This window comes from Pelophylax lessonae (genome assembly GCF_965119305.1).
Source record: "Pelophylax lessonae genome assembly, chromosome: 4".
Classification (NCBI taxonomy): domain Eukaryota; kingdom Metazoa; phylum Chordata; class Amphibia; order Anura; family Ranidae; genus Pelophylax; species Pelophylax lessonae.
In genome coordinates, this window is record NC_138771.1 from 576,760,581 (window position 1) to 576,786,056 (window position 25,476).

A 25,476-nucleotide genomic window follows, 5' to 3' on the forward strand; every position below is an offset into this window, starting at 1 on the left:
TGACGTCTATCATAGGAGCCGGTCCAGGAGGCAGGACTTCGTATGACAGTGGTCGCCGGGTAAGCGGGAGTTTCCCCACTCTGTGTAATCCAGCAGCTCTCCTCTATCTTTATTGCAGACTGCATTGGATGGGCACGCACTGGTGAGGCTGCATTGGATGGGCACGCACTGGTGAGGCTGCATTGGATGGGCACTGTTTAGGCTGCATTGGATGGGCACACACTGGGCTGCAAGTGCTGTGCAATCTCCCGGCTGCTGCGGGAGACTTAAGGTGTCTGCAGTCAGTGACGGAGTAGCTGCTTCCTGTATAGTTCTGGCTCTGTCACAGGCGGAGTGATATGAAATGCACCCCTCCTCCGCCTGTGACAGGAGCCATACAGGAAGCAGCGGCTCTGCTCTCTACTGAAGCCGCTGCTTCCTCCAGCAGTACCTGCATGACCAGCATTACCCGCCAGCAGTCTACAAAATCAGTAGAAAAGGTATGTGCGTTAGCGTGTGTAAATTGTTGCAATATGTTTTTTAATAACTAGTTGTGTTTTGTCATAATATGTCATGTCCATGATCATACATGTATGAATAAGGAAATTAAATTTTCTGGCTGTCTAAGTCATATGTGCTAGGAGTGCAACTAGCCTCCAGCACATAACTGTAAGTATCCCAGCATGTGCAGTGTTTCTGACTCTAACCACCATGACCAATTCAGGGATTTGAAGTGGTCATGGTGGTTAGAGTGTTCCTTTAATAACTCTCAGAAGAAGTAAACCTCTGTATACTGATTCCATTTCAATTTCATTTGATCATCCTCCAATTGTGTTAAATTAGTGCTGGGCTGGGCGCGTCGGCGCAGGAAGGGCACGGCAGCGTTTTATTGCTTATCTACCTTACCTATAGTATATATTTTATATGCGGCTCGAGAAAATTTCTCTACACTCAATGTGGCCCAGAGATGCCAAAAGGTTGGACACCCATGCTCTAAATGTTAGTAAAGGAGGGAAAGCTTTGCTGATTTCTATCATCCAATCATGTGCAAGCAAAAAATGCTGTTTTTTATTTTATTTTTTTCCTTGGATGTGATTGGGTATTCTTTGCAAAGTGAAGCTTTACCTCTGGAGCAACTGCACTTGCACAGCAAAGTATATTTTCCATTAGAAAATCAAGCACAATGTCTCTCCTGCAATAAAATAAATCTACTTGTCTGCTCACAGTCTTTTTTAGAATGTACACTGAGCATGAAAAGCTCTGTTTGCATTTTGGCACAGTGTCTGCGTGACAGGATGACTGCACTCCTGCACACTCACGTGGGTGACGCCATCTCACACTGGCCAATCAAGATGTTCGAAGACCAACATCTGGAATAAGCAAGAGAGAAAATACCAGTGAGGGACCTTCCAAGTGTTGGACCATTGAAGCAGAGGTAAGAGTTTCAAACTTTAGTTCCACTTTAAGGGGAAATAAAGACTATGCACCATTGTAGAATAAAGACATTGCAGTGAAAAGGTAAAACCGAAATATGCTTTGTGTTAGCAGCAAAAGCACAGGTCACTAGAAATTTCTTTTTAAAAGGACAGTGAAACACCAACCGGTCAGATCCGAAAATAACCCATCTTACATCTTTATTCTTCCCTTATTCATTTATATCACCTTCCACAACATTCAACATCTGCAGAGACCAATCATACAAAATTTTATAAACTGCCAGCATTTAACCATATTATTAAAATTCTTCAAAACATGCCTTGGATGTTCCCCATAGCACCACTTCTCCTGCATCCATTATTATTATTATTGCAAGTCCAGTCTACTAAAAGATGTTGATGCCTTGTGGCTGGTCTTCCCTTACTGTATACCCAGACATAATCCATTTCTTCTCACAGGCTTTATAGCATCTTGTCTTTCAGAGCCTGCATGGGATTTTGTTATAAATTCCATGCCACCATCTACAAGCCTTTCACATAATCTGTGGCTTGCTTTCTCCCACTGTAGACAATGCAGACATCTTGTCCGTCTGATTCATTGCGAAGCCAAATTATTGGGTCTTGACAACCTCTGACTGCTCCTGGGACAATTCATCATGGGATGGGCTGACGGCCTTTGAAAAGTTCATTTCCAATATGTGATGCTGCAGGTGACGGACCCACTGCTCCTGGATGGAAAGTGGACCTTGGAACTGAATGTCACAGAACCTAGTAAAAGGGGGAAAAAAGCATTAAGGAATTTACTGTATAATTGATAACATACACATTGGGACTTTTCATACCCCAATGCTGGCCACGCACTTGGTAAATATGCTGCTTTCAATCACCTCTCAAATGCAAGTGTTTCGAGCAACAAAACGGGGTGTCAGATCATCAAAAATGCTGTGTAGGGTGGCATTTAGGATCTTCCTTCCACATTACCCAATTTTTGATCATTTGGTAAGCGTAAACTAGGAAACTATTGTGGCTGAAAACCAAAATAGGCACATAGTTGTCCAGTATATGGCTAGCATGAGCACCAATGGTTTCCCTGGCAGTTAGGTTTAGATTTTAATCAGAGGGGTTTCAAAACTAGCAAGGGTAAGCTTAGTTAAAAGAATTTTGACTTACCTGTAAATTCCTTATACTGGAGTACAGTACAGGACACAAGGCTTGTATATAAAGACCATGTTTATACACAGGCTACCTTCAGATGATTGGGCACCCAAAAACAAATTGCTAGGGCCACCCCTAGTATACTCTCATAACTCTGCCAGTCAGTGAGACTCCACCTTTTTAGTAGGCAATAACGAATTATTAAAACACAGAAGGGAAGAGGACTGTGTAATGTACTCCAAGATCAAAATTCCCATTCTCCTTATCGTATAGTATAGGACTTGTATTCCCCAAAGACAAATGCCCAGAGGCCCACAAAAACACAAGGATTAAAGAACCTGAAAACACAGATAACAGTTTGAAACATCTTGTGGCCAAAGCTCAAATCAGCTGAGGCCTGAACATCCACCTGGTAAAACTTTCACAATGGGTGAACAGAGGATCAGATGGCCTTGCAATCTGGCATACAGATCCCTGATACCCAAGAGACACCAACAGCCTTGGTAGAATGAGCAGTGATGGGGAAGGGAGGAACCCTTTCCTTAAAGGGTCTATACCCTAGAAATAATTTGTCTGATCATCTGGCAACTGTGAGGCAGGAAGCAGGATGTCCCATACGAGGGCCTAGAGGCAGAAGGAAGGAAGAAAAAAAAAAGACCCAGTCTTGCATACGAAGGTCAATGTTATTAGGTAGACCCTGACAGCCCTGACCACATCCAAGCAGTGTGGGAAAATTCTCTTGTTGTGTTGTGGGGCTGGACAGAGGGAAGACTGAACAATGTCCTCAGTGAGGTTGAAAGAAGAGCAGACCTTAGGTAGAATAGAAGGTCTTGGCCTCAAAACCAACCAAAAGATGGTTGTACAAGAAAAGGCTCTTTACAAGAAACCGCTGCCAACTCGGAAGGATGCCTTACAGATGTAGTGGCCACCAGGAAGGCAACATTACAAGGGAGGTCTTCCAGAGGAATGTTTCTAATTGGCTCAAAGAGGCGGCCCTGGGGTCTCAGTCTGGTGCACTCTGAACTTCAAAATGACACAGGAGGTAAAATTGGGGGAATTATATGAGCAACTTCCTGAATAAAAGTCTTGATTAGGAATTGTGAGGCTTCTGTAAGAGGATAAAACAGACAACTGTCCCCTGAAGAGACTCAGGGCCAGATGCTGGTCAGGACCAGACTGAAGGAAGGCCAAAATACCATTGATGGGGTATTCCCCAGGGTGCAGCTGTCTGTCTTTGTACCAGGCAGGTTTGAAGGTGAATCTTGCAGGAGTTGGAATTTCTTGCTCTGAGTAAAGTTGGAATAACGGAGTCATAAATACCCCCTATACTTTAGGACTTGGATATTAACATCCATGCTATTAAGCAAGGGACTAAGCAGGGTTGGCTTTGGTAAGTCTGGTCTAGTTGACTGAGACCAAGGCTCATACACCTGAACTCTGAGTAGGTCTGTGTATGGTCTTTCTGAGACAATTTGGTGCGATAAAAATCACCAGGATCCTGCCCTCTATCCTGCGCAGCAGTCAAGGGAGGATTTTCATTGAAGGTAAGGGGAAAAACTAGTTCAAATTGAGTCCAAGGAATCAGCAGGGCATCTCCTACTAAGTCTAGAGGATCCCTGGGTTCTGGCTATGAGTTCATCCAGATTTTTGTTGGACCTGGAGGCAAGGATGGCCACATGTGTCTTTCCCCAGCTTTGACAGGGATTTTGAAAGATCTTGGGGTACAGAGACGACCCGTCTAGGTCTATGTGTTGGCAGCTTAGAACGTCTGCTGCCAACTTTACACTCCATTAATGTGGATGGCCAAGAGAGATGGAATGTAAGTTAATGTCCAGGAGAATAGCAGACTCAATGCTCTTAGGGTAACGACTTCTGGTGGCCCTCTGAGGGTTTATGTTGGCCACTGCTGAGGCAGGGTCAGTGTGCCGGTCTCTAATCTGACTGGGTGACCTTGCAGAAGGGAGGTCCTGTGTTGTAGAGAGAACAATATAATGTTGATTGGGAGTTTTTGACTACTCTGAGAACCATGTCCCCTGGACAGTTGAGGAGTTTTAAAAACTCCCATTTGGTTTTTAACTATGCATTAAGTTAAAAGTTGAAACAACTGGTACAACCACTCATTTTGCCTGAAGTTTGTGGAAGGTGGTCATTAATTTTGCTTTCTTTTGGGCTGAATCTGGCAGATTAGAAGGCAAAAAGCAAGAGGGCAGAGAAATAAACTATTTTGTATGCTGTGAAATGACAGATTGGACCCAGAGGTCCAGGATGTCTCAGATCTAAAATGGCACAAACACTGAGGAGTGGAGGCATCCCTTCATTGTAAGGAGAGTTTTTGGTTAGGCTTGGTGGACTTAGAATCCAGGACTTGTTGCAAAAGGAAGTGTTGTGCCTTGGTTTTGAGGATGAGGCCTTGAGAGATGAAAAGATCTCTTTCGCTGAGCAGAAGTAGTAGCTGTAGTAGGAGACTTGGGCTTTTTCATGTAGGGTAAGCACACCTTTCCCCCAGTGACATCCCTAACAAATTTATCATGACATTCCCCAAATAAGTGTTCACTATCAAAGGACATGCTTAGAAGATTTTTACAAGCAGGCTCAGCGGACCAAGCTTTTTGCCACAAAATCCTGCGCATATGCACAGAGATAAGGGACTTTCTAAAACAGCCTTTGTCAACCTTTTTACTCCTGAAGAACCCATAAAATGACTTTCAGGTCACGGGGGAAACCCAGCTAAAATGATTAATCAGGCTAACAGGGAAAATGCCCCCTAAGTTCATGATTAGTAAGAAAAATGCCTGTTACATTGATGGCAGTAGGAAGCATGTCCCCACACAGTGGTGAACATAACGGCACCATTACAGACACCCAAAAAGATCATTGGTGTCATGCCACTGGCTTTGCCAAATTAAGTTGGACCTAAAAGTATGCAGACACCATAAGATGAGAGGTCAATCAACCACAAAAAAAAAAATTAAAAAAAAAAAAAAACCTTAGCAACTTCTGGAGGGACCCTAAGATACCAGGGAACCCTGGTTGAGAACAGTTGTTCCAGATACTTGGCAAGGTATCAAAAACAGGTTCCTGATCTCTGTTCATTTGTCTGGTCCAGCTAGCAATAGCCTGGCAAATAGTCATGGCAAACATTGGTGGCTGCAGGACTGGACACCTATCAACAGAATCCTTAAAAGAGGGAACATCCTCAATAGAAACTGTTAAGTGTTTACTGAGAACTGAAATTGGTGGATAAATTACCAAAATTGCCTATTTCTTCTTTAATCCCTTTACCATAGTAGAAATCTCAGCAAAAAGTGCAGGGGAGCGAATACCCTTTCATGACTGCTCCAGTCCTCAAAGTGCACAATAAATCCATGCAAGTATGGAAAAAGTATTTTTTGACTTAGAAAAATGAATCCTACGAGCAACCTTGAGGTCCTAGATTAATAGCCTATCTGCTGCAGACACTCCACCTCTCATGACAGTGTATATAACTTAAATAAATAAATAGTGCTGCGCAAATATATAATCATAAACTATACAACATATATCAACCAGTGTATAGTATGCAATAAAAGTGCCAATAAATAAATATAAATTAATGTAAATACATAAAGGTGAAAGAGATATAATAGAGTCCAGTGTAGATTAGTGAATAACCGTGCTGAAAGTTAATAAATGAATATAGTCCAAACAATCATAAATTGATCTGTGCTCCCAAAGATGAGTGACCAGAGTGTCACAGTAGACACTCCATGCACCCCCTTGTGAATGGGTGCTCACCTCAGATCTTTATAAAAAACGCATGGGTAAAAAGATCCTATAGATCAGTGGACCTCAACTCCGGTCCTCAGGGCCCACTAACAGGCCAGATTTTAAGTATTACCTTGGGAAGATGCAGACTAGAGTACTGCAATCACTGAGCAGCAAATGATATCACCTGGGATGTATTTCAGTTATCTTGCAAACCTGGCCTGTTAGTGGGCCCTGTAGGCCAGGGTTGAGGACCACTGCTATAGATCATCCATCCACCTCCTTAAGGTTCCTCTTATCCACAGTTTAGACCTGGCTTGTAGTGTCACTCAATGCAACATAATAGGGAATAGAAAAACCTGCAATAGTGCATGAAATCCTTCAAAACCAAAGTTTATTGAATATAGGATATAATGGTCACACTCGCATTTGTAGGTGCATAACATGCACGTATATAATCGCATCCAAAGATGATGGAGATCGTGGTGGTATAGTGGGGGAGACTGATCAACGCTGCCTTGTGTTCACAGCGTGCGCTGGTAACTGACCCTAAGGAGGCGGATGGATGATCTATAGGATCTTTTTACCCATGCGTTTTTTATAAAGATCTGAGGTGAGCACCCATTCACAAGGGGGTGCACGGAGTGTCTACTGTGACACTCTGGTCACTCATCTTTGGGAGCACAGATCACTTTATGATTGTTTGGACTATATTCATTTATTAACTTTCAGCACGGTTATTCCCTAATCTACACTGGACTCTTTTATATCTCTTTCACTTTTATGTGTTTACATTAATTTATATTTATTTATTGGCACTACTTGCACTTTTATTGCATACTATACACTGGTTGATTTATTTTTTGACTTAGCCTCTTAAGGCCACAAAATTAGGATTCTCAATAATTTCAATAAATAAGAAGAAGATCATCTTCTGCTTCCTGAACAGGTTTAGGAGGAATAGAGGATTTGTAGCATTTACGGGCTTTGGAAACCGATGGCTCTTGAGGCACCAAAGGTTTTCCATAGAACATAGTGGCAGAGAAATCTGCTTTTGTCAGACAGGCCTCATGGTGCATGCTTGAGAGGTTTTGTCTTTTTCCTTTTGTCCTATCTCCTTTGCAGCTGTGACCTGCCACTGCCAAAATGAAGGGGATTCCCTGTGAGGGAACTAGGGAATGGAGCTCACACTGGATACTGTTTTGTATATTCTGAATTCAGGAGTTGCTTTAAATCAGGCTCTGTGTTTCTTTGCCTGTGTCTTTGTAGTTAACGGCAGCATTAGTGAAACATGTTTTATGTGTTTTCAGCAGAAAAGGTAGGCCGTAATGCACCAGCCAGGAGCCGTGACGCAGCTACCTCATCCTTCTGAGACCAAGTCTAGATGGGAAGAGAAAAACCACCAAGGTCAAAATACCCATGCCAAGAAAATGTTAAGAGACAAATATTATAGAAGCACCACAATAAGTTAAAAAAATTATGCATTACTCTGCTGATAGGGCCCTATAGTGTGCTGCACACTGTGGTTTATCTTTTTAAAAGCCAGGGACAGTTGTTTACATACAGGGAAACCCTGTCTTACCTTATTCATGATGCTGGGCCTAATAGAGATCCAAGATTCATCTGTCACAGTGGACACATCCCCCTAAGGGGTCTTCAGGGTCTGGGAACCCTTGCAATGAGCCATGAACCTGGGTAGCACCGTACATCTAAATACATATGTTGCACTTGGTGCCAAAATATGCACAAATGCAGGATTCAGTGGTTAAAGCAAATATTACAGAGGCCAGCCCCATACAGTGGGGTCTCATTATGGTTGCTAATGTCCTGTAACACCGAGAGTTACAGATCTAGAAACTGCTGGATAGCTCAGGACCGAAAAAAAAAAAATTGGGCTGCTTGGAGCCTCCTGAGGAGGACTTAAAAGGTTTTGAACCCTTGTCAGTGGATGCTGAGGGATGAAAAGACTTCTTGTGAGTAGAGAAAGATGGGCCACGTCTGCAATAAGGTTCCTTACCCTTCCCAGCCTGTGGAAGAAAGGTTTCCCCCTGTGAGACTCCTAATGATGTCATTCAGGATAGCCCAAAACAGGCAATCTCCCTGGAAAGGTAAATCAGTCAGAGCTTTTTTAGAGGTCTGGTCCGCACATCAACACTTAAGCCACAATGCGCGCCTTAGTACCACTGCCGAAACAGACAGCCTTGAGATCTAGGGAGCCGCATCAAAAGAGGCATCACAGATAAACTGCAGCCCATGGACCAACTGGTCCGCCAGTTCAGCAAAAGCAGGGGGAAACTGCTCACCCTCTAGGTCATGGTGCAAAAGTTTAGCCCACTCGGTCAGAGTTTGCGACACCAGGGCGATGGTCAAGACCGGCCTAAGCACCTAACCAGCAACAGTGAACATATTGCGGGCTACAGCCTCTGCTTTTCTGTCAGCCAGATCTTTAAAGGCTGATGATTTCTTATCTGGAATCATGGGGAGTGACAAGGAAACTCTTTTGCCACATGCGACAGCTAGTGAGTGCCAAAGGGGAAAGCCACCTCCGCGGCAGCTTCAGCTGTATCCTCCATTTTCAAAAAGTTTCACGCACAGATATAATCAGTGCGTCCACCAGCGCCTTCTCATGTGCAGCTACATGTGTGGAGGAATCATCCTCACTATCCAATAATTCAGGAAGCATGGCTGCAGACCCTGCAGGGTGGGCCCCATCCATGGCAGCCAAGTCAGATTCAGGATCTGATGAGACAGATGAGGCAGGGGCGCTTTTTGCTAGCCCGCCGCCCAAAAGCCTCTTCCACTTGGGACACAAAAGACTCCAGGACCGCCATCAGTGCATCAATGGATGGTTGGGACCCCGAGGGGCCTGCAGCCTCTGAGAGGGGGTCAGGTGGGGAAGCATGCTCCAGAGACTCAATCATTAAAGAGGGAGACCCCCACAAAAAGTGTCTAGCACTGCAAAAGGACACCCCCACCATGCTGGTAGCACCACCAGGTCGCCAGCAAATAGAGCACCCCACAACCTGCAGCAGAGAGAGGGAGGGACCCAAACAGACTCACCATCCCACCCAAAGTAGCACTGACTCCCATCAGGATGCACTTGCTTCACATGTAGATTCAAAAGGAAAGAGAAAGACCCAGGAGTCAGCACCATGGGAAAAGGAGGAGCTCCCACAGCCGAGATCAACGCCGCTCTTTAACATTCCGGACCAACGAAAAATGACTGCCGGCCATTGAAAACATCAGGCTATAACAAAATGGCCACCTCGCGCAGCTCCCGGAGGGATCGTTTGAGCCCAGGCTTCAAGCACGAGGAAAGGGGGGAACTGGGCACAGGGCCCCCATGGCAGGTAGTGCCCCCCCCCCCCCCCTAGTCGCCAGTGATGCATCCCCCCCCCCGCCCCCACCACCAGTATACTACAATACACCAGCCCCAGACACATCCCAAACCAGATGACTCACAGGGACCACCAATTTTCAGGGGGTCTGATGGGGAGGAGAGGAACCCATGGGTCCACCCATCCTAGGGAGGGGCATGCATCATCCGCAAAACCTTCCAAGGGGGGGACAGCTTCTCCGCATGCCAGGAACAAGGTGGGCAAAGCCCCAGACAGAACCTCCTCGCCATCAAAATGGGGAGGCTGTCGGCCAGGAGAAATGTTGCGACTCAGGCAGAGACCCGGTAGAATGCGATCTCATGAGGCATTTAACTCGCAGGCCAACCCCTGTCCAGAGGGGCTCTATGTCGTGGCTGACCTAGCGCAGAGCTGTAGTCTGTGCACTCGCCGGCCAGACTGGGGTAACCAATAGATCTAGATTATCCAGCCCGTCGCCCAGTCTGGCAGTCGATTGTAGATCTCACAGGAATAAACCCAGGAGAAAAAATGCCATTTAAAAAGGAAAAAAATTGCCAGGACCAGAGATGCCGTCAGGGAACTAGGTCCTTACTCCTGATGAGGCCGAAAAAAAAACTGAAGACCTATAGCAAAGAGGGGGAATATACCACCTAGGACTGCCCAAAGGCGTAGCCAAGTTCTTTTTTCTGCCGTGTCCTACTCCTGCAGGAGGCAATATAACCCAATGGTTCAGAATCCTGGAGAGCTGTGTCCATCAATGAACGGAAGAGAAAAGGATCTCTCTTGCACCAGGAATTCCCAATTATTTCCTATTACCAAAGAAATAAGACCAAATTATTTGGCTATGTAAAGGCTGCATCAGATGGATGGAACAGGGAATCCTGGTTAAAAAAAAAGGCAGCTCACTTAACTTGCCAGTTTCAGATACCTATTGTGAGATATACAGGTAACCAGCAAGTAGAGTAAAACCTTGGATTGAGAGTAACTTGGTCTGAGAGGGTTTTGCAAGACAAGCTAATATTTTTTTTTTTCTATAAATTTTGACTTGATAAACAAGTAGCGTCACATCAAAACTGAGAATAAAAGAGAAAAGAGGTGCCGCCAAATGTAGCAATATGGTTACATTTATTGAAGGTACAACATTTAGCAACTCACATGGCTGATGATTAAAAGAGGCACATCTAGGTATGCAGGCATCCGGGGTAAAGCTGTCCACATAGACCATCCTCCGCACCGCCATCTTCCATGCTGTGCTTACGAGTGCTTCAAGCCTAGCTTTCAGATCGCTCTACTGCAGGGTAGTCGTCCCGGTCACGATTGCAAACTGACAGCCGTGAGAGCCAGCGGGGCAGAGCATGGTCTATGTGGATAGCTTTAACCCAGATGCCTGCATACTTAGATGTGCATCTTTTAATCATCAACCATGTGAGTTGCTAAATGTTGTACCTTCATTAACAGCCCGTTCACACCAATACGACTTGTCAGGCGACTTGTCAGCCTGACAAGTCGCGGACCGTTGCGGTCCATTGTGTGGTACAGAAATGGTTCTAATAGGAGTGACACAAGTCGCTCCGACTTAGAAAAAGGTTCCTGTACTACTTCGGGGCGACCTGGAGCGACTTGCATAGACATTCATTATATGAAGTCCGTGCAAGTCGCGCCGAAGTCGCGCTGCATGCGACTTCACAGGTCACCCCCTAGTCGGATCCGCCATAGTGTCTAAATGTAACCACATTGCTACACTTAAAGACGCCTCTCTTCTCTTTTATACTCTGTAGCTTCTGCTGGATTTTGCCTATAATCCCCTTGTGGAGGCTGCCATTTGTGGATGGACATTTTATGGTTACAAAACCATAAACCAGATTGCTATAATCTTTTTATATGGACTATAAACTAAAGGACTTATGAATAAATGGTTGTGGAAGGAATCATCTGAGTTTCCATTACGGGATAAATTAGCTATATATATATATATATATATATATATATATATATATATATATATATATGCACTGTTACTGCACTAATGACACTGGCAGGGAAGGGGTTAACACCAGGGGTGATCAATGTGCCTAGGGGATGCTTTCTAACTATGTGGATTTACTTACTGGATGAACACAGAGCCCTGTGTTCTGAAATAGAAGTGTGTTCATCACTGGCAGAACAGCGGTCTGCTGTGTTTACTTCGGCAGACCGTTGTTCTGTCTCCATGGGGAGCGATCGCGTCTGCCGGACCCGCTGATTGGCTCCCCCTCTAGCCAATCGGTGCGCGCCCCAACTAACTGCTACACGAAACGACGTACAGGTATGTTGTTTCGCGCAACAGAGCTGACCTGCAGTATAACTACGGTGGCTGGTCGGCAAGTGGTCAAATGGAAAGCTATCACATAACCCCATATCTTCAATTTGTTTTTCCAAAAAGTTGCAGAATTTGTTTTTATAGAAAATGGAATATAGGCACCATGCAAAACTGGTATTGCCTGATTTCAGAAGTACTATATAAAGAGGATCAAAAGGTAAAAACAAGCACAGCCATCTCACCTGCATTTCAAAGTGTAAATGTTTCCAACAAACTTTACTAATGATGTCTGGGGTGGTCTTGGTACCAGAGAAGGCACAGGACGTGCTCTTGCAGGTGGTCGTGGCTCTTCACTTTTGGCTAGTGGTTCAGAGGCTGTATCTTCCCGAGAGGGTGGAATCTCAGGTGCTTTCGGGTGACGACGCTCAACTTCTGTTGACATAGATTTACATTTTGAAAAATAAAATAGAGAAATGTATTCAGCGCAAAGATCCACCTAACTTTTTCTTAAGTGAAATTGCAAGCTGAACACTAAAAAGGTAAATATGAAACACCTTAGCAAGTATATATAATAAAAAAGTGCAGCGCAAAAATGACCAATCCTAAAAGTAAAAATAAATTCTGAAATGCAGGTGACACCGTGAGTCAGGCCCATCCACCAGACATCCACAGCGGCTCACCTCACATATCTCACCCTCAGGTCTGTAATCACCTTCCCATAGGAAAAAAGTAATCCAGTAGTTGATCGGTGACACAGCATATGGACGGAGTTGTAGTCAGTGGAAACACTCCCCACGATATGTAATGAGATAAAAGGAATTTAGTGCTCTCTGTATATTTGCAATATTATATTATTCAAGATAAAAAAGTAGGACACTTACAAACAAAGCACTTAAGCCAAGTGCACGCATAGAGCGATCCAGATACAATGTATAAACATTAAGGTGGCCACGGGTGACGAAAATATGCAGCTCCTCCCCTGTACGCATTACATCCATAGGCAGGACTTCTTCAGTGGGAATGGAGCTGAGAGGTCCACCCGCATTTAAATACACGCATCCTCCCAGCCATCATAGAAACATGATACTTAGCCTCCAAATACAGGCACCAGCTGCTAATTTGCAACTAAAGCAAATAACTCCGCTACAAATCTTCCAAAGTGTATGATTAATTCCCTATTGATTACTGGTAACATTATGTCAGCTCAGATAATATATCCAACAGACACAAATAAATATTAATACTAAGCCAGTTAAAAATTAACCAATCAAGACAATAACATTAAAAGGGGTACTCCCACCTCCTCCCCAGATCCCCACTCCTCCCCAGATCCCCACAGCTGGAGAGACTACCCCCAGCCTGTAGCAAATGGACAGCAAATTTAAAGAAAAAGAAAAGGCAGAGGGGAAGAAGAGGAGGGAGAAGAGTCCAAAAGACAAAGACCCCACTAGGCACAGGTATTTAAAACCTTAGTGGTATCCCCCCCCCCCCCCCACAAAAGATAACAGGTTTTAGATAAAGGCCTTAAATTTGCCCGTCCGCAAACTTAATAAATTCCAAACCTATATCAATGTACAAAAGTACATACAGTACGTGATCTGAATATGAAGAGATATTTTTTATCCAATCCTGTACAAAGGAATAGTTCTCAGACAGAGGGCTTACATTCCAATCTTAGGAACAAATCTACGTTTAACTCTCCTGGGACTGATAATAGATTCTTGGAAGTCTTTAGGAATATGGTTTGTAATAATTTAGAAGCCCTCAATATCAAGAAGGTTAATGATTCACAGCATATCAAAAGGGGAATTTCTTCATTAGAAAATAGAAAAGATATTGTTATCCATCCTGCAGACAAAGGAGGTGGATTGGTAGTTTCTAAGTAGAACGTATTACCATGAGAAAATAAACCGCCTCCTTAATGATCATGATACATATCAGGTTTTCGGGGGTGATCACATGCTTACATTTAAAGATTAATTAAATTCCCTTGTTGATAAAGGTAAAAAGAGAGGGGTGCTTAATCAGGAGGAGGCATTATTTCTTCATCCTTTGTTTTGTAGAACTCCTATTTATTTTTTACCCAAAATACATAAATCCATTGACCACCTTCCAGTTCGTCCCATTGTTAATGTGATTGATTCTGTGTGACTTCTCGTTTAGGACAATGTATAGATTTTTTTTTGGTAACTAAAACAGAAGCTTATCTTAAAGATACGAAAACATATTATAGACTCTTGAAACATTAACCAGTACTCCTAATATATTAGTGATAGCTGACTTGGGCTCATTATATACTATCATTGGCCACGAGAATGCTATGGCATCAGTGAAATAGGCCTGGCTGAATGTGACCTCACAAGGAAACATAGAACGTTTCTCTGTTTACTTAAGAATTACTTCTGGTTTGACCGTCGTTTCTTTTTGCAGACTAGAGGGGTTGCAATGGGCGCCTGCTACGCTCCCAGTGTGGCCAATTTGTTTTTGGCCCACTGGGAGGAAGAAGTGCTTCTTTAACCACTTTAAGACCGGAAGGATTTGCCCCCTTAATGACCAGGCCACTTTTTTCAAATTGGCACTGCGTGACTTTAACTGACAATTACGCGGTCATGCAATGCTATACCCAAATGAAATGTACATTCTTTTATTCCCACAAATAGAGCTTTCTTTTGGTGATATTTGATCACCTGTTTTTTTTTTTTTTTTGCGCTATAAACAAAAAAGGAGCAACAATTCTGAAAAAAAAAAAAAAAATATATATATATATATATATATATATATATATATATATATATATATATATATATATATATTTTTCACATTCTGCTATATGACATTCCCAAAAAAAAAATGTAAAATAAAATCAAAATTTTTTAACATTTTAGGCCAATTTGTTTTCAGCTACATATTTTTGGTAAAAAAAAAAAAATAAGCGTATTTTGATTGGTTTGCGCAAGTTATTGCGTCTACTAACTACGGGAAAGATTTATGTCATTTTTTTTTTACTAATAAAATGGCGGCGATCTGCGTTTTTTTTTGTGGTACTGCGACATTGCGGTGGACAGATCGGACCCCTGACTGACATTTTTGACACTTTTGGGGTGACCAGTGACATTACTACAGTAATCGGTGCTAAAAATATGCACTGTTACTGTAATAATGACACTGGCAGGGAAGAGGTTAACAGTATAAGTGATCAAGGGGTTAAATGTGTTCCTAGGGACGTGTTTCTCACATTGGGGTGGCGTGGCTTGTAGAATGACCATAGAGACCTCTAATCCTATATAGAAGGATCACATGCGCTCTATGATCATTCCTGGGAGAAGAATGGTCAGCTTTGTTTACAACAGCTGACCGTTCTTCTCTCTCAGCGGGGAACGATCACGGGTGTCAGGCGGCAATCGGCTTCTCCGCGGACGATCGGGTGCCCCCAGCAGCGCATACTTGCCCCCTAGCTGCCACCAGGCGACCGACGTAGACCTACATCGGTAAGCCTGGGAGAGCCACACTGCCGCAGTAAATATGCGGTAAGCGGTTAGCAGGTGGTTAAGATCGTCCCTCACAAATGGTATGCTATAGAAGGTATAAATCGATGATTTAATTATGATTTGGGAAGGTGATAGAGACAGTTTGGAGGCCTTTACTCAGAAATCAAATACTAATGACCTAAACATTAATCTTACTTGGAATATCGATACCCAACAGATGACCTTTTTAGATTTAAACATTTTTATGGAGGGTAATCGGTTTAAGACCCGTTACCATTTTAAACCTACCGATCGAAATGCATACATCCCACTAAATAGCTGCCACCGTCATATGTGGTTGTGGAATATCCTGAGGAGACAGTTCAATAGATTGAGGCGGAATTGTTCTTCAGAGGAGGATTTTCTGTCACAATCACAGGTGCTGTCTACCCAGTTCCCACAAAAAGGATATGAAAAAAAGGCCATAGATAAGGAAATTGAAAGCATAAGGGCTATGGATCGGAATTCCATTGTAGTAGATACCCAGAGTTGGAAATCTAACAGTAATGGAGAATACCTTATGATTTTGGATTATAGTGTCCAGTACAAAAAGTTTGATAAAGTTGTGGCTAAGCACTGGGGAATACTTAAACAAGATTGTATTCTTGGACCTCTGCTTCCTACATGCCCACAGTTTAAATACAGCAAGGGGACCTCTCTTCGAGATACTATTGCTCCAGGGGTTATTGATCCTCCAAGGAATTCTGAGAATAAAAACTTTTCTAGTTTCCTTCTGGTTTTTATACATTTGGGGGTTTGCAGCTTGTAAAGGTTTGAAAGTGAATTAAAAAAAAAAAACATAAGGATTTAGCTACTACAGTTACCAGTAAACAGTGCAAAATTAAAGATCTTATTATGTGTGCCAATCAGGGTGTAGTTTATATACTCGAATGGGAATGTGGTCTTCAATACATTGGAAGGACAATTCAGGGCCTTGCATGTACGAATAGGGGAGCATATGACCAACATTAGAAAGGGCTGAAAACACATAGTGCGTCTAAACATTTTAGAAAGTGCCACAATAGAGACCAATAGTTGGTTTTAAATTTGGGGGATAGAGAGTCCCTAGATCATGGAGAGGGGATAACTTTGACAGTTCAGTCCCAGGGAGTCGTTCTGGATTTATGAAATTAAAGGTATGACTCCTGCTGCCTTGAATGTCGACTGATTTGAATTGCTTTATATCAAATAGACAATTCATATTTTTTTATGTATTTTAATATCAGCATTTTATTATGAATTTTATTGCGAAAGATGGCTGTGGGATGACTGATTAATATTTTTAATTTAAAACATTTTTTTTTTCCATTTTAAAATATTTTAAATGTTTTTCATGTGGGAGTACCCCTTTAATATTATTACCTTCATTGGTAATTTTATAACTGGCTTAGTATTAATATTTGTTTCTGTTGGTTACATTATCGGAGCAGACATAATGTTACCAGTAATCAATAGGGAATAATCATACAGTTTGGAAGATTTGTAGCGGAGTCTTATTTGCTTTAGTTTTAAATTAGCAGCTGGTTCCGGCATTTTGAGGCAAAGCGTCATGTTTCTATGACAGCCGGGAGGATGTGTGTATTTAGATTCGGGTAGACCTCTCAGCTCCGTTTCTGCTGATGAAGTGCCGCCAAGGGATAGAACGCGTACAGGGGAGTAGCTGCATATTTTTGTCACCTGCGGTCACCTTATTGTTTATACATTGTATCTAGAGCACTGAATGCATGCACTTAGCTTAAGTGCTTTGTTTGTAAGTGCCCTACTTTTTAATCTTGAATAAATGCAAATATACAGAGTACAGAGAGCACTAGATTCCTTTTATCTCATTACATATCGTGGGGAGTGTTTCCACTGACTACAACTACGTCCATTTGCTGTGCCACCGATCAATTACTGGATGACTTTTTACCTACGGGAAGGCGATTACAGACCTGAGGGTCAGATATGTAAGGTGAGCGGCTATGGACGTCTCTGGTGGATGGGCCTGACTCACGCTGTCACCTGCATGCTTCAGAATTTGAACTCACAATTGCATCACGGGGGCATTTTTATGTTTTAGGAATCTGCATATGTATTTTAAAGGACATTTATGGAGCATTTATTTTTACTTTTGGGATTAGTACATTTTGTGCTGCACATTTGTAAATATCATAAAACTTCTAATCCATGCAAACAGGCCATCTTGACATCTAGTCTATGTATTGTACCAAAAACAAACAGTGCCACGCTAAAAACACGAAAACAAGTCAGATGGATCTAAAATGTATGATACCAAGGGTCGTTTTAGCAAAACCTAATAACCTAACGCTCATACGACTCTTTGCCATCTGCATTAGAGTCCAATATCTCTGGTAAGCGCTCCGGAGTTTTCCCTTTTGATGCTTGAAGCACTGGCGGTGTTCTCTCCTTTTCTCATTTTTGGCTTGCAGAACACTTTTTCTTACAATACATGGATTTCACTTTTTAATTTGGACACTCCATATTTTCATCCTTGTGGACTTTTTTGCACTGTTATATATTTCATTGAAAGGTGGAAGTATATACAGTGCCTTGCGAAAGTATTCGGCCCCTTGAACTTTGCGACCTTTTGCCACATTTCAGGCTTCAAATATAAAGATATAAAACTGTAATTTTTTGTGAAGAATCAACAAGTGGGACACAATCATGAAGTGGAACGAAATTTATTGGATATTTCAAACTTTGTTAAATAAAAAACTGAAAAATTGGGCGTGCAAAATTATTCAGCCCCTTTACTTTCAGTGCAGCAAACTCTCTCCAGAAGTTCAGTGAGGATCTCTGAATGATCCAATGTTGACCTAAATGACTAATGTTGATAAATAGAATCCACCTGTGTGTAATCAAGTCTCGGTATAAAATGCACCTGCACTGTGATATTCTCAGAGGTCCGTTTAAAGCGCAGAGAGCATCATGAAGAACAAGGAACACACCAGGCAGGTCCGAGATACTGTTGTGGAGAAGTTTAAAGCCGGATTTGGATACAAAAAGATTTCCTAAGCTTTAAACATCCCAAGGAACACTGTGCAAGCGATAATATTGAAATGGAAGGAGTATCAGACCACTGCAAATCTACAAAGACCTGGCCGTCCCTCTAAACTTTCAGCTCATACAAGGAGAAGACTGATTAGAGATGCAGCCAAGAGGCCCATGATCACTCTGGATGAACTGCAGAGATCTACAGCTGAGATGGGAGACTGTCCATAGGACAACAATCAGTCGTATACTGCACAAATCTGGCCTTTATGGAAGAGTGGCAAGAAGAAAGCCATTTCTTAAAGATATCCATAAAAAGTGTCGTTTAAAGTTTGCCACAAGCCACCTGGGAGACACACCAAACATGTGGAAGAAGGTGCTCTGGTCCAATGAAACCAAAATCGAACTTTTTGGCAACAATGCAAAACGTTAGGTTTGGCGTAAAAGCAACACAGCTCATCACCCTGAACACACCATCCCCACTGTCAAACATGGTGGTGGCAGCATCATGGTTTGGGCCTGCTTTTCTGCAGCAGGGACAGGGAAGATGGTTAAAATTGATGGGAAGATGGATGCAGCCAAATACAGGACCATTCTGGAAGAAAACCTGATGGAGTCCGCAAAAGACCTGAGACTGGGACGGAGATTTGTCTTCCAACAAGACAATGATCCAAAACATAAAGCAAAATCTACAATGGAATGGTTCACAAATAAACATATCCAGGTGTTAGAATGATCAAGTCAAAGTCCAGACCTGAATCCAATCGAGAATCTGTGGAAAAAACTGAAAACTGCTGTTCACAAACGCTCTCCATCCAACCTCACTGAGCTGGAGCTGTTTTGCAAGGAGGAATGGGCAAAAATTTCAGTCTCTCGATGTGCAAAACTGATAGAGACATACCCCAAGCGACTTAAAGCTGTAATCGCTGCAAAAGGTGGCGTTACAAAGTATTAACTTAAGGGGGCTAAATAATTTTGCACGCCCAATTTTGCAGTTTTTTATTTGTTAAAAAAGTTTGAAATATCCAATAAATTTCGTTCCACTTCATGATTGTGTCCCATTTGTTGTTGATTCTTCACAAAAAATTACAGTTTTATATCTTTATGTTTGAAGCCTGAAATGTGGCAAAAGGTTGAAAAGTTCAAGGTGGCCGAATACTTTCGCAATTATGTGATACTATACATGTTAGATCTATCTGACTTGTTTTCATGTTTTTAGCGCGGCACGCTTTAGGTTTTTAGTTGCTTTTAACAATATAGTTGTATTGTAGTGCCAGCAGCTGATACATTTTTTCAGTAAGCACAGTAGTTCCCCTATATTTATATCTATGTATTGTACCACACTTACTTTGCCCCTGGGGTTCGACTGGCTTTTCAGTGGTTGAGCTTGGCGTTGAGATACTGTGTTCTTTCTCAGCTACTTTCACTGGACTTGTAACTGAGCTTTCCTTCTCTGGTCCTGGTTTTGGACTTTGTAAAGCACGTTTGAACTTTTTGGAGAAAGGACGTGCTTGGATGTAATTGAGATAGGCACCAGCCTTCTGGGGTCTCTGCTTCATCCATTCTCGGAGCGTTTCAATTGGGGAACCATTGACACACCATTCAGTTACACCAAATTGTCGAAGGTGAGCTCTGGCATGGCTAGCTAAAGCCTTTCGATTCTCAAAGATCAACCCACAAAGCTCACAGCCTGCCTCCACTGATACGATTAGAAATGGACAGAATGAAAAGAAGAGAAAGTTACAAACAATGTAATACACACATGACAGAGCCATACTTCAAGCCTGTTACTTACAGCTAGTGGCTGCTTTCTCTGGAGATGCCTTCATCTTGACTTTGAATGGAAGCTCTGTCTGGATGTAAGCCTTGGGCTTGCCATCTGGAGAAAAAGACTTAGGCTTGGGTTCACCTTGCAAGAATGGTTTAGGTTTATTTTCCCCTGGTATAAAATGTTTGAGCTTAGAATCGCCTTGCAAATAGATTTTAGGCTTGCCTTCACCGTGCATCATCTTGGGTCTGTTATCACTTGGCAAAAAGCTCTTTAATCTCCCTTCTTGCATAAAAGTCTTTGGTCTCCCGTCTCCACTTTGCAAGAAATGTTTTGGTTTAACATCACTATGAACAAAGGTCTTGGGCCGGCCCTCCTCTGTAACATAGGATTTTGGTCTACTCTCACCCTGTAAGTAAAGCTTAGACGGGCTGCAAGTCTTTGGCTCTGCATTCATATAGCCCTTTGGCTCAGACTGTGTAAGTCTAGGTTCATGAGGTGCTGGCCTCTTAGTTGGTATTGGTGAAAGAAAACTGTTGTGGGGGCGCCCATGAGGTGAAATTGGAAGATCTCGTGACATCACTGATGCCCCAACACCTAGAGGTGAGAGTCTGTGTGACGGACTCAGTGGCTCATCCTCACTGCGAGGTTCCATTTTGATGTTGGAAACCTGCTGCTGTGGTGTCGCTGGGCGCCTTTTGCGTATGATTTCTCGCAGAGTATCAATGGGTGAGCCATTCACGTGCCATTCTGTTACACCCATTTGGCGGAGATGTGAACGTGCATGACTAGACAGCCCCTTGCGGTTCTCAAAGAACTCATTGCAGAACTCGCAGCGGATGTCACGGTTGGGGTCTGATTGAGAAGCTAAAAAGAACAGAGAATTGGGATATTAAAATTACAACAAAGTGGAAGGCCCAAAATGGTGAAAAAAAAAGCAGAAAGACAGGAAGAGGGGTAAAAACCATAGAAATGTTAGTAGACTGACTTGCCAGAGGTCACACAAAATGCAAGATGAAACAATCTCAGTGTCTCACAAATCACACCAGGCATGCCCACAGAAAGACATAATAGGGATAAGGAGATATTACACAGCTGCTGGCTAATGTTAAGCAATGGTGCCCTAGATGGCCCTAAAACACTATTGGGAAGGAGCAAAAAAAGTACTAACACAACTACCCCTACAAAACGGGAAAGCAAGCAATTCAAGTAAAACTACTTTTTGCAACACAAAAAGCGTGGAAAGTACTACAATTAAAAATGCCCAATCTATAAAAGGTATAACTGCTTTGCCTTAATTTAACATAATACACTGTACTCTTCTGAAATCCAAATTGCAATAAACACTGAACGCTGATCACAAGCTAGTCAAATTATAGGAATAAGAAAAAAGTTTGTGTAAAAAAAAAAAAAAAAATCTCATTAAGAGTGGGACTGAAGCTTTTGCCAGAGGAACACAGCTTTGATGCCATGTACACACACACACAGTACAGCTGTATATGCGGAAGGCTTAAAGATTACATTACGTTTTATAACATGGCACTGCAACCATTAATACAGTACAACCATGAGAAAATAGAATAATGTTTGGGACACCCTACCTATTTTCATAGCAGTTTGTTATATAAAGGAAACCTGCAAGTAGGGTACCACTTCTGAAATAGTCTGGCTGTCTCTGACTACAAGTCTATCTCAATCACTAACCTAGAGCAAGCATACAGCCAGTCCAGGCACACTAAGCTTTAATATGAGTTACCAAACTGAAAGAAATATGCAGATAAGGATTTCCAAAGCCACTGACTTTCCTAATCTGTATACTTGTTCCAAGTCAGTGACTGAAAGTGCTGTAGCCAGTCTATCACTATTACAGTAAAGGAACTAGCATTTTCAGAAAGAAGATAGTAATGGCAGCCTTCGTACCCTTCTAAACAAGTTTGTTTTTTTGTATGTAACTCTAAGTTTAAAGTAGAACTTAAAAAAAAAAAAAAAGGTTTTGCCCTCTCTATTTTTTTCCCGTTTATCATTATCACTAAGGCCCCTTTCACACTTGTGCGACTTGTCATGCGATTTGGGACTGCAAAATCGAATGACAAGTCGTTCTCCATGATTTCCAATGAGCCCCAGCTTCAAAGTAGTCCCTGTACTACTTTTGGCATGATTTTGATGCGTTTTGAGTAAAAGACATTATAAGCCCAGTCAAGCTCACATCAAAATCGCGGCAAAAAGTTGCGTCAAAATCGCTGTAAAATCACGTGACTTTGAAGTCGCACAAGTGTGAAAGGGGCATAAATGTATACCAAATTCTGAGCTGTTCCCAGAACAGTTATAGAGGGGAAATCTTTAAATGGGGACACCAGTTCTGGTGATAAGGGATTTCATCACTTTGTAGGGACAACTCACTTCCTTGTTTTGGCTACAGGACAGGAAGCGAAGGGAAATCTCCCCAATGTGACACAGATTTTTTTCATCTTTTTAAAAAGAAAAAACTAACAAGGGTTAAAATTCTGTCAAGGGTTACACTATCCAAAATAAAAGCTTTGCCTTTAGTTCTTTCTTTCACATTTAAAACAAGTCCCATGTAGCAGAGGCAGCCATCTTTTGTAGATCAGGGAAACTATCAGTTCAGAAGCATCTAGCCAAATTATTGTTGCAGTCCTTATAGCGGCATCCTCACACCAAAATAAATGCAACTAATGTTTTTGATGAGATTTGGGCCATTTTCTGTAGTCAAATTAAAAGCTATAGGAAATTTTCAACACAGGAAAAAAAGCCTGCCATAGTTGATCAAGCTACATCAGAATCCTTATATGCACATGTCCTTGTCCTAGGTCATTGATTAAACCGCCAGATCGCTTTCATCACAAAGTGAACAACTTCCGTATTTTGCCTAGAACTTTCTTTAAATACAAATAGGTCTCTTTGTCCTTATGCATGCGTAGCAAGTAGACATTTAATGCCAACAGCCTGTGAAAACACTATAGTTGCTGGTTATGTGACGTTGGTGTCTGACCAAACGAGTTCAATGTAGGCTAAAGAAACATGAAATATGCTTACAAAAAAAGCTTCAGAAGAAGCGTTTATGCTCAAAGATTTACATGGCAACATTTCAAAGTCTCAAAGACTGCAAACACACACAATTTCACCAACTCACTGCTTATGCTTATGTCAAGTCATGCCTTGGATTCTGAATGACAAAAGGGGTTATCTGGGAAAGCCAGAAGTGGTCTGAATTAAATATATGAATGAAACAGACAAGATGGGACAAGATGGGAAGCAATGAAAAGGATGAGCAAGCATATGAAGAGCTGCGGGTCAGTTGCCCACTTACACAAGTTTAAAGGCGAGAGCTCCGAGGGCCACTCACTGGCCGCGTAGGTAGGAAGCCGAGGAGGCTTGCGATGCATTGCCGGAGCCAACCCGCTGTATGGGAGGGACCTAGATGGGGAAGCGGGAGGATGATGTGGGAGGAGCTTCTCCAGGCTGGGGCCTCCGATTCTGGTGCCCGTTCTGGGGCAGATCCCACTGGCCAAGATCTCCCGCAGGGTGTCGATGGGTGACCCGTTGACATGCCACTCTGTGACGCCCATCTGGCGTAGGTGGGAGCGTGCGTGGCTCGACAGGCCCTTTCTGTTTTCAAAGAACTCGCCACAGAACTCACAGCGGACTACTTCCGAACTTGGGGCTGGAGAAGTGGATGACAAACAAAATTGTTGTCTTTATATTTCTAACTCTGCTTGAGCTTCAATAAAATGAGACCTAGTATGAGGGTGGTTGTGTAGATGATGTGCAATTAACATTTGGCATTGACTGCATGGTGAACTTCATTTCATTTCTACAGTGACTGCATGTTGCTATACACATAATTGAAAATGCACATAAACACAACTTGCCATTTATTGATTACATTTAGATGTAGTCATTAAGAAGCATCATCTTTAAAAGAACCATCTATATTTTAGCTTTAAAACTTGACTTAACTAACTTGGCAGCATAAAAGCAGCTGTCTGCTCTTCTAGTGAGAGTGGGCCCAAGTGTCACTAGGTTTTATAATGATGTAAGGCTACAGGGGAAAGCTGAGTTTAGTAACTTCCTGACCCTCTTTATCTCTCTGTTGGCAGTCTTGCTACAAACATGGAGAAAAATCTTCTAGCTTCATCTCAGAAGGAATAAATGGGGATTTATTCCATCTTCTCAATTGTAGAAATACTCAGAGGAATTCATAATGGCTCCAAGACCACTTTTCTCGTGGTAGTTTTCTTAAAAAGTATGTATACCCAACATTTCATATTCCTGATAGGCGTCTGCTGTACCATGTACTTGTAAAAAAAGTATCCTGTTCTCTTTGTACTGCTTCGTTTGTGTGAAATCCCTGGTGTTCCTGCTAGTTACTCTGCTTTCCTATGAAAACAACTGACCACACTAGGCATGAAAGCACAGGGTGGTCAGATCTAGCTGTGCTAGAAACTCAGTGAGCTCTCCTCCAATGATCAGACTTGTCCTGACACGCTACCTTGCACAGGCATTCACTTGAAAGTTCAGTGTGCTGCTGTTTTTCCTTCCCAGCTTTCTTATTCTCAGCTGCATAAGGAGCTTAGAGGGTATGTGATCACGTATAATACAGGGGAAAATAAAGTATTTATGTTTTTTATATCTATACACAAATGTTTTTTTCTTTCATTTCTATTTTAAACTAAATGGGTTTTTTTACGCGGTGAGGGTTTACATATACTTTAAAAAGAAAGATGCCCACTCTGTACAGAAAAAAAAAAAAAGTTAACAGCTATAAATTCTGTAGTTGCTGACTTTTAATAAAACGGCACTTACCTATCCAGGGATTAAGCACCGTCCTCACCTGAAGCTAGTTTATCACTAGCCTTCGGTTTCCTGGCGCCGACATCCTAACTGTGGGCAGCCAGCTATGCGGCTTTCGCCTTCACAGCCAGCTGCCCACTATGCCTGAGCGAGTCGTACTGCGATTTGTGAATGGTCCCACAGTCTTCTCGGATCTGTGACATGTCCCAAAAGACTGCGGGGAGGGAGGGGGAGAGGAGAACTTCCGGTCAGATCGCTAGGCAATCCAAGTAGAAGTGCGAGCAGGTATCCAAAACGAAATACCCGCACCACCCAAAAAAAAATAAAAAATGGACATGCCAAATGTGGCAGGGGAGGAGGAGAGGAGAACTTAAACTGGAATGTTTTGGTTGGAGTTGCCAAACTACCT

General features: G+C 42.5%; 1 protein-coding gene and 1 long non-coding RNA gene across 7 annotated transcripts in view; one reads left to right on the forward strand and one right to left on the reverse strand.

Moving 5' to 3' along the window:
* The first annotated feature begins 1,450 nt into the window (after nucleotides 1–1,450).
* The window catches only part of LOC309553280, a 179,297-nt gene continuing 155,271 nt past the window's right edge, over nucleotides 1,451–25,476 (forward strand). Inside the window, exon 1 of the long non-coding RNA XR_014225152.1 lies at nucleotides 1,451–1,538. This is a non-coding gene — a long non-coding RNA (uncharacterized lncRNA). The remainder of the gene's footprint in view (nucleotides 1,539–25,476) is intronic.
* Nucleotides 1,545–25,476, reverse strand: part of WIZ (WIZ zinc finger) — a 91,235-nt gene continuing 67,303 nt past the window's right edge. For 5 of the 6 annotated variants that reach the window (XM_082254288.1, XM_082254285.1, XM_082254286.1 and 2 more), the window contains 5 exons: nucleotides 23,584–23,937; nucleotides 20,283–21,122; nucleotides 19,836–20,186; nucleotides 12,212–12,401; nucleotides 1,545–2,183 (listed from right to left, as the gene is read on the reverse strand). In XM_082254288.1, coding sequence (XP_082110414.1) covers nucleotides 2,027–2,183; nucleotides 12,212–12,401; nucleotides 19,836–20,186; nucleotides 20,283–21,122; nucleotides 23,584–23,937 — 1,892 coding nt within the window. In that variant the 3' untranslated portion in view covers nucleotides 1,545–2,026. The remainder of the gene's footprint in view (nucleotides 2,184–12,211; nucleotides 12,402–19,835; nucleotides 20,187–20,282; nucleotides 21,123–23,583; nucleotides 23,938–25,476) is intronic. The other variant, XM_082254289.1, reaches the window with a different exon arrangement.